Source organism: Achroia grisella, unplaced genomic scaffold (assembly GCF_030625045.1).
Source record: "Achroia grisella isolate CSIRO2021 unplaced genomic scaffold, CSIRO_AGI_Agris_v1 utg546, whole genome shotgun sequence".
In the NCBI taxonomy this organism is placed as follows: domain Eukaryota; kingdom Metazoa; phylum Arthropoda; class Insecta; order Lepidoptera; family Pyralidae; genus Achroia; species Achroia grisella.
This window is the reverse complement of record NW_026712931.1, coordinates 3,789,084-3,798,904: the sequence shown is the minus strand read 5'-3', so window position 1 is coordinate 3,798,904 and position 9,821 is coordinate 3,789,084. Positions and strand designations below refer to the sequence as shown.

Here is a 9,821-nt window from a genome sequence, read left to right as displayed (position 1 = left end):
GCTAAAATTGTTATATTTTGTGTTCTTCTGAGGTAGTCTCGATCTTCTTTACATTTTGTCTTGATTAGCCAATAATTAGAAATAGTTTTGTTTCATACAAAACTATTTGTAATTGTTTGTTAATTCTGTATTTCAGACAGACACTTGACATTGATGGTTTCTTAAGTGTCATGTAATCATCAATAATGCAGTACCTATATGTATATCTTATCATTTTTAACGTCTTATTCTGTGCTGTGATTCCACCAAATTCTAATTTTATTCCCGTTTAGATTCGTTAGTTTAATTTAACATTAAGTTTTTATTCTTATGCATTTACAGCAAAAGTTATAACATCATAATATTACATAAATATTAATTTTCCTATGTAGCTCTTGCTATTATAAATTAGATTACCAAAAGTTTTCTGCACCACTAAACAACAATTTCTATGATATCTCGGAGATTTTATGAATTTCCTTTCGATAGGTTTACTATGACATGATGTGCAAACAGACTGGTTACAGCAGTACTCTTAAATGTATTTTGTTTATTTAAATATACATGAGCAATATAAAGTTTTCTAAAACTATGTTGTAATATTTTTTACAACAATGGATTTATTAAAAGCACCATCAGTACAGTCGCTACTGGATTCAGATTTGGAATCAGTTGAAAGTTTACAATATCTGGATATTGAAGAGGTGACATTCTTTTTTTTGTACAGTACCACACTGCGTTGTTATTTATTTCTGGTTTACGCCCCTATCAATATTTATGTTATCTATTATATATAATAAATACCTCACCACACTAAATAATCTTACTTGTTAAATTTTGACAAGTTATTAAAATATTATACATAGTTATTAAACTACCTGAAAATTTCTAACAATGATATTATTGAAAAAATATATTACCGTATAATAATAATACAATTATTATACAATACAATAATATAATTTAAAACTAATGAAGAAGACAAAACAGTCTATAACTGAGTGAGGGCAATGAGTCCACACTCTCTGCTATTCTGTTATAGCCTTTATCAGCAAAATAATACAATATGAGATAGACAATGACGATTATTATAGTTTCTGGTGTGAAAATTATTATTTATAGTAATAACATATTGCACCTTATATATTATTATATATATTCAGATACTTGATGTAGTATAGTGATATGTAAAAATACTATTAGGAACCTTCAAAGTAGATGAATTTCTAATGAAGTTCTTTAAAATCTTTCATAAAGCTAGACTAGCCTATCTATTAATTTGATTAGTAACACAAAACTTTCTTTTTTTTAAGCTCTTAACACAATATCTTGTTCAAAATCAGTGATTAACTATTCTTTTTGAAGAAGCAGTTACTTCGATAAGGAATCACCATGAAGTACTTTTATCACATCTTTCTCTTTTAATGTTAAAATTACTTAATTTTTACCTCTAAATATGAATAATTGTTTCATTACATTGGGTGTATTATTACTTTATTTTATTTTTCTACTTATTGCAGTTAGATGAAGTGGAATATGCATTACCAGCAAGTGAAGCACCAACTCTAGCAGAAATTTTATCAACTAATGAGGAAGAGAAAGAAAACAATCCAATTAAAGACACTGAAGAACCATCAACTTGTTCTGCTTTACAATTAGATTTTTTACAGGCAGTATCACAACAGTTGGCACAGGCACAAGTATGTTAATGTAATACTTATTAAGATTTTACTGGGCAAAACCGTAAAGTCATCTACATACATGAATGGTACAACCACATGCACTAACGGTTTACACTGTTGGGAATACCAGTAGACGAAATATTTTGTTGACATTATTAAGTCCTGACTGATTCTATGATGTCATTACAGTTACATTTGAGACTTTGAGACTGTTAATTCTTTAAGCCCCTTATTCTCAATGGTTTAGAAGTTTAAGAGTCTTTAACTCCTACCCACACAAAATCACTTCTATAATTATGGTTTTCCATATAAACCTAAAAAAATAGACTATTTCAGTACAGGTACTAATTAAATTATGGAAAGTGAAATACCATCAAAATATCTATATAGACATTAATAAGGTTGTAGATTGTTTCTGTCTATCCTTTCCACAAGCTGCTGATTCTTAGAGCAATCTTAGGTCTTAGAGCAATACTTTATAGTAATATAGTTTATGCACCAGAATAACACATAGCATATATTTTATATTGCAATTAAATTGGTGAAACCACATGCACAGCTAGTATGATTTATTATATAATGTTTGTTTTAAGAAAATAGTTCTTTTTTTCCAGGAGCGGTCCTCGGCAGGAGCTGTAACAACTTTGAGTGTGGGAAAAGATGGAAAGTTAACAGTAGGAACAGCGCATGGTCACCTTATATCATTTTATGAACAGACTTTACGTTGGGTGTGCGACGCAAATATGGACCGTGGTGCTGTATCATGTTTGTCGTATAACACTGACAGTACTCGTTTACTCACTGGATATGCTCGAGGATTAATATGTCAATATGAAAGTGTTCGAGGAATACTGCTCAGAAAACTGACATTAGGTGGTGAAATTTGGGGTATATTGCGAGTCACTTGGGCTGGAACCTCAGGTCTTGCACTTGACACTGGAGGATCAGTTTGGTTGATGAAATTTTCAAGACCTCTTGGTGTACGTTCTGCTCGCACGTCGTGTCTTTTTTCGGGTGCTAGAGGAGAAGTTGTAGCAATGACTGCACGGGATGCTCGTATTTTAGCATTAGCGACTTTGTCACGTGTTATTATTGTAGCTGGCGGTCACGCTGCAGGAATCAGATTAGGCGGACCACCAGACACACTTCCTGTTTTAGAGTGGAGTGAAACTGACAACAGAATACTGGTATGCGCCCGGTCAACAACCTTGCAGTGGCTATCTGTGGCTGTAACTGGATCCTCCATTACCCTTCGTCTGGTTCAACGCGTCCAATTAAAAACTACACCTTTATGGCTCGGTTGGTTAGGTGGAAGTTTAGCTATATTCGATTCAGACGAGAATTTACGTTTGTGGGGAGATGATTACGATAAAGTTTTGGATCTATCTCAAATTGAGCCTGTTTATGCATCAGCATTTTTTAAGGTAGGTATATATGTCAAGATAGTAAATTTTAATTTTCTTTGTAGTAAAAACTGATTCTTGTTACTTTATGTTGCTGTTACTATATGTATATAAACTAATGATTCTTCTAGCCTATACATATCGAATTAAGATACATATGTTATTATATTATTCTTATTAAATACCAGCCATTCTAGCCTATTCTAAATCAGAATTTAGAATGTAGTGGACTATTCGAGACTGTATATTTTTCTAAAGATTTATATATAGATAGATAGATTGATAGATAGATATATCGTTTATTTGTTTGTTACTAATCACACACAACATGTTCATAAGAATATAAAATACATAATACAACATAAGATTTATAAAATTGTGTTATTATGTGTGATCTGTAGCAATACAAAAAGGTCGAAGCTCAGCGTGGAACATTGTTTAGGGAACAAAACACTGATTTTCAGCTTTAACCCAGCTTCAGTTCAACCCAGTTCAGAGTATAATTTGATATAATTTTAACTGAGTGGTAAGTGGTAAGGATCAACAAAAAGAAAATATTAATAAGAGTAACATAGAAAAAAAAAAATATTAAAAATCATTATGTGAGATTGCAACCGCTATATATTTCTTTCAATTCCAGATATACTATAGATTTACGTTATATAGAGTCTAAGCTAAGATATGGTGTCGAATGTTTTGAGATATACTATTTAATAAAACAATTAATTAAGGAATGTATATTTTTTAATTTGAAGCTGTATTTACACTCAACATTAAGAAAATAATGCGATCTGTTACGGAGTGGGTCTAAGGATAATTTAAAAAAAACAATTATTTGTATTTTAAGAAGGAAAGCGCGTTTTGAGTGATGTTTAGTAACATACTGATCATTTCAGTCCTTGCCTGTTAGCCGAAAACCGCGAGTAATACGAAAGGAATGTATCAAAAGGGTATTGTTTTATTAATACAATATATTGATATGGAAAGCTGACATGGCTCTTTCGGAAGCATTGTATGAACAGTGATTGTGAAACTGTAACAGATCTCTCAAGTACTGATTTCGTTTTGTTGAGTCCCCGACATTACTATAGTATTACAATCACCACTATCATAATTTAACAGAACCGCAGCAGGGTTTTTGCTTCATTTGTTGCTACTAAAATATTAAACTCGCTCTATACATATTCACTATATTTTTAACCCAGTCACTGGATTCTAGGTATTACATTACTATTTTCTCGATAGAATTTTTTAAATGTCTGTGTCCATTCTTGGGATATGATGTCGATCCGCTGATTGTATGGCATTAGTTTTGGAAAATAGCAATTACAGTGTGTTGAATACAATATTACAGGGACTTTGGACGGATGGTCGAGTTTCGCGTGCGATGTGTTCAGCTGGTGTGAGTGCTCTTGGCGGCGCTTGTGTCATTGAAGGTGCATTATCGCTCCTCGGCCGCAAAGGAATTGTGCGAGTACGACCAAGAGACGTCTTAACTAGAGCACAAGGTTTAATATCTTGTGGACATTATTTACAAGCATTACGAGTACTCTGTTCCACTCAAGGAAATGCAGCGAAAGAACTTGCAATTCAATTTATACAAAATATATCCGAAAAACCACATGTGCTGAATAATAAAATTGTTGCAGACGAAACAATAAAATTGTGTTTAAAGTTTGGTTTAAGGTAGGCTATTTTATCAGTTTATTTTACAGACAATACTATTAGTACTATATAGACAATACTAATACTATCAATCCTTTGCAAAAAGGGATGCGAAATCTGAGGTCGAAATATCAAAATAGACTAGGTATGTGACCTGTAAGCCAGCCACAGGTCAATGTGACCAATTTCTTCCCGGCCGAAAACTTCTAAAATTGTTAAGAAAGTTGTATTATGAACCCTAGTGAACGTCAGCTACAGTTCCGAGATTAGGTTGAGGACGCTCGATCAATCCTTAATAGAAAAAATCTTAAAATGTAGATACATATTTACAAAATTTAACGCTGTTGCAAGCGTCTTGGTTTCGAGATATGTTATCATTTTTTTTTAATGCATGTACGTATACATAAAATCAAATATTGGCGGTAACTACTATCCATTTGATCAACCTATCAGCAAATGAGTTTATTTCAGAGAACTGTATGTAGGTAAAATAAATTACCTTAGATAAAAAATCTTTAAAATTTACTTCGTGTTTAGAACTTATCTTTGCACTTTATTTACCTGTTTTTATACATATTATTTTAGCGACGAATTATGGTATAATCTATGGGAAAATTGTTCTGGTGAATATGCATTTGTGGAAGCTTTGGGTGACGCGGCTGTTCGCGGTGAACTGACCGAAGCACCACCCTCTCCAGATTCCACACAGGTATATTTTGTATACACTATTCACTAATCCGAGAGGTAGCGTTAGGTTAGGTTTGCGCCCTACCATATTGGATTCAAATATACAGAGCGAAATTTGGACATGGCAAATGTTGCGTTTATCACAACATCGCTAGTTGACGATGTCGACTAATCCGCTCCCCAGAGAACAGCGTGGTGTTAATTCACTAATAGTGATTCAGAATTTTAATTAAAAGTAGGGTAAATAAATCACATGTCATATATTAACCAACATATAATGTTTTTTGTTGGTGGTATCCCAAACAAATAGTTTAGTTCTGTTTGGAATTTAAATTCATTGCGTTACTGTAACAGAGTCATAGTTAAAATATGCGTTCGATTTAGCAAGTATTTAGTTGTATAAAATTTATTACCCGTAATGCAAATTGATGTATATGCATGTGCAATTATAAATAAATAAATATAATTTATTTTATCGTATTCATAAGGAATTTTTTGCAGGCTTTAATCGAATTACTGGCCGAATTTGAACCAGGTCTTGTAGAAAGAGTTGTAGCATCTTTGCCACTTACCTCCATCGACCCGCATCGTGCTAGTGTTTTTACGAGAGAAAAAGGCTTGTGGCGCGGCGTAGGTGCAATCGCAGCTGCTTTAGGTAAAGATCTTTAATTTTTGTATCTAAATTACATTTTTTAATATAGTTTATACGGCTCTTAACGTCCATACTTCAACTAAAATTGGTTTTACTTATGTAATCTATCTTACTTAGTATTTATGCAAGATTAATTGAAAACAGGAGGCAGCAGTGGCGCGATGCGAGAATTAGTAAAGTTCGTAGACCCGTCGTGCCCTTCGGCCGACGGCAGCGGTGAGTGCCGGTGCGCGGGCGCGGCGCTGGTGGTGGCGGCTGCGGACGCGCTGGCCGGGCGCGGCGCCGGCGGCCGCCCGCTGCCCGAGCACGCGCAGCCCTCCGCGCGGCACGACGCCCTGCACGCGCTGCTCGCCGACGACGAGGTGAGCTCTCCGCCGACGCAGACGGCCGCCTGCTGCCCGAGCACGCGCGGCACGACGCCCTGCACGCGCTGCTCGCCGACGACGAGGTGAGCTCTCCGCCGACGCAGACGGCCGCCTGCTGCCCGAGCACGCGCGGCACGACGCCCTGCACGCGCTGCTCGCCGACGACGAGGTGAGCTCTCCTCCGACGCAGACGGCCGCCCGCTGCCCGAGCACGCGCGGCACGACGCCCTGCACGCGCTGCTCGCCGACGACGAGGTGAGCTCTCCTCCGACGCAGACGGCCGCCCGCTGCCCGAGCACGCGCAGCCCTCCGACGACGGCAAATAATAGTAACTCAATAAATTTTTACAGTGGTTTTTCTTTAATTATATTCAAACTTACTATTGATCGATCTGTTATTTAAATTTTTGGGGAACTTATTGTTTTAGCCACCTGAGCCTATATGTTACTGACCGAAAATCCTGTAAAAATCGTTGTGTATCTTGTGCAGGGAGGGCCTGCCCCGCTGCTGGCGCTGGTACGGCACGAGGCCGCGGCAGCGGCGCGGCTGCTAGAGCAGAGCGCGCGCGAGCCACCGTTCGCGGGCCCGCTCGCCAAACAAAATCGGCTACGTGTCGCTCGTGCACTACTCGCCTACTCCCGCGACCTGCAGGTGACGTTCGATCCCACCCTCATGTGTTCTATACTAATTGCACGTTGTTACCTAAAGTACCAAAAGGGAGTAAATCCAGGTGCTCATAACTTTGTGGGTTTTGTTTTTATACATATTAAACTCATTTATTATAAATTATCCCATGTCACTATGAAACTAGTAGTGAAAATTTTCAAAAATAGGTCAAGGATTATTTCACCGAGCTGTATTCTCAGGACTTACTGAGAAAAAAATATTTTTGTTAAGTGTTAAAAATCCCTTCAATAGACTCTGATGCAGAGAGAGAGGTTCATATGCTTAACCGAGCAGACCCTTTATATGACATCTTGTTTCCAGAATGCAGAGGGATGTACTGAAATATTAGAGTTTATTACGAATCAGCTGAATACGGGCGCCTTGCCACCTGATCAAGAAGTCATAAAAGGTGCGCAGGAATTGGCGACTGTATGCAGCGGAGAGAGGGGAGACAGAGCGTGGCTGGCATTGATGCTGCGAACGAGACCGCAGCGGGAACAACTGGCCGCCCTACGGGATGCGGCGCTATGTCGGCCACGAGCACTGTGGCGACTCGACACGCTGCTCGAGCGGCACGACGACGTGTTACGGGATTTCTTTTTAATAGAATCCCCCACTACCCGAGACACTGACGAATTCTTCGAGTATTTAAGGAGTAGAAACGAAGCCAACGGAAGTTTGTTTGAATCATACCAATTCGAAAAACGTTGCGAACTACTACGATCACTAGTGTTACTGCGGCCACGAGCCGCAGCCACTCTAATCAACGAAGATAATGCCGACGTCGTCGTCGCTGTAATAGATAGTACGAGGGACGAACGAGTCCTCGAGTTCGTCACGTGTCTTCTCGACGTGGGTCTCGTCCGAGGCGACGTCGCCGCCGCTCATCTGCGAAGGCTGTGCACATTGAGACCGGACGCCGTGAAAGCTTTTCTATTAAAAAATCCGGGCCTCGTGCGACCGGAGGAGGCCCTGGCGATCGTGCGGGAGACGAAAGTGGAGGACGCCAAGTCGGTGTGCCTCGAGGCGACCGGCGACCCCGAGGGGGCGCTGGACGCGATACTGGAACTCATGAGGTCCGACCTGAGCGAAGAGGCGAGCGCTCGTCTGGTGCGGGAGGCGGGCGCGGTATGCGCGCGTGCGGCTCGCGGCGCGCCGTCGGCGGCGGCGGCCGCACTGTGGGCCCGTCTACTGCGGCGCGCACCGCACGTGCCTCCCGCGTTGCTGCTGGACGCGGCCGCCTGGCTGCCCGCGGAAGCGCTGTTAGCCGGAGCCGGCCACGAGCCGCGCGCCGCGCTGGCCATGCTGGCGTGTGCGGCGGGGCGGCGGCGCGGCTGGGCGGCGGCGACGCGTGCGGCGGGCCGCGAGGCGCACGAGGCGTTGGCGCGCGCGCTGGCGGCGTCGCGGCGCGGAGTGGCGGTGCGCGGGCGCTGCATTCGCTGCAGCGGGCGACTGTCGTCGCGGCCGCCGGTGCGCACCACGCACTGCGCGCGCGCCGCTCACGGCTCTTGCGCGCACGACACCGCCTGCGCGTCCTGCGGCGAACGCCTGCCCTCGGAGGTGGTCGCGCTGCCGCCGCGCTCGCGCCGCCGGTCGCCGTCCCCGCAGGAACATGATCTAAATCTTGTCGCACCCCCGCGTCCCGATCTCGAAGGTGTTGTGTAACGTTGGCGTGTTATTACAAAAGTGTAGTTCTAACCTAAGCTAATGGGTTAAGAGCGAGGCAATGTCGATGACAATAGTGATATTCTAAAGTTCACAAATTAATGTATTTATATAGCATTGTAATTAGAGCAATTATACAGCTTCGACAGACCTTGATGCAGTTTAACGAAAAGAACATTTTGTAGTTAATTAAAAGAAATGTTTATTGTGATGTATCGAATTAAATGTTAAGAATCATATTAATATATATATATATATATATATATTTGAGTTGTTTCTGTTTAATTTATTTCAAAACCTGTCGGGTTCCCCGTTAACATAGACAATGAATAGTTATCCAATTTTTTATAACTTTTTATGACTGTTAGTAACTTCTAATACAATATACTACCTCTATACACATGTAACAATCTAAGTATAAATATTGCACCTACAACTGCATTGTTACAAGTAGAAGAGAGACCATTTTGGATGGATGGATGATAATGGAATGATGCACCCTTCTGCGCTAACGGTTTACGCTGGCGGGGGCACCAGTGGAGGATGATAAGATGACTTCTTCTATATATCCAATATATATTATAACGTCGGAAAATGCCCAAAAAGAAATATACGACTAGTGACGAAACATCTCTCTCAAATATTAATCGAAACGATAAACTGCAAAGAGAACACATTAGATTAGATCCCTAACGAAAATGGATGATAATAGGCTTGTCTAGATCGGGATCGAACTAGTTTGAACCTATGAAGCTCCTATTATATTTGTCGTTGTGTTTCGACATGAATTTTTTTTTAAACTTCACAGAATTGGGCACTTGCTTCTTGAACGCCTAGCGAGTGCGCCTAGTTCGACCAATAAAGTCTATTTATTGGTCGAACTCTTATGTAAATATGTGTCTCGTAAATGTTTGTTTATATTGTTTATATGTATAATAATGCTTTATTTGTACAACCTCAATTTTACAACATTAAAAGGAGCAGTACAGACTAGTTATTACATAGTATAAAACAAAGTCGCTGTCGCTCTCTGTCTGTCCCTGTGTATGCTTAAATC

At 40.1% G+C, this 9,821-nt stretch overlaps 1 protein-coding gene across 1 annotated transcript; it reads left to right on the top strand.

Annotated features, from left to right (window-relative positions):
* Positions 1-204: 204 nt before the first annotated feature.
* LOC131848255 (vacuolar protein sorting-associated protein 8 homolog) lies at positions 205-8,934 on the top strand. The gene is made up of 9 exons (XM_059198056.1): positions 205-683; positions 1,500-1,679; positions 2,276-3,085; positions 4,419-4,750; positions 5,315-5,438; positions 5,918-6,071; positions 6,213-6,430; positions 6,923-7,084; positions 7,421-8,934. Exons 1-9 carry the CDS (start codon positions 594-596, stop codon positions 8,762-8,764), a joined length of 3,414 nt encoding a protein of 1,137 aa, XP_059054039.1. The 5' UTR covers positions 205-593; the 3' UTR covers positions 8,765-8,934.
* Positions 8,935-9,821: the final 887 nt, after the last annotated feature.

What these genes read in the sequence shown, in the direction of transcription:
- LOC131848255 (XM_059198056.1), top strand. Translation starts at nt 594, where the DNA reads ATGGATTTATTAAAAGCACCATCAGTACAGTCGCTACTGGATTCAGAT. An exon ending in AACAGTTGGCACAGGCACAA is followed by an intron (nt 1,680 to 2,275) that starts GTATGTTAATGT and finishes CTTTTTTTCCAG; the next exon opens with GAGCGGTCCTCGGCAGGAGC. An exon ending in TGTTTAAAGTTTGGTTTAAG is followed by an intron (nt 4,751 to 5,314) that starts GTAGGCTATTTT and finishes ATATTATTTTAG; the next exon opens with CGACGAATTATGGTATAATC.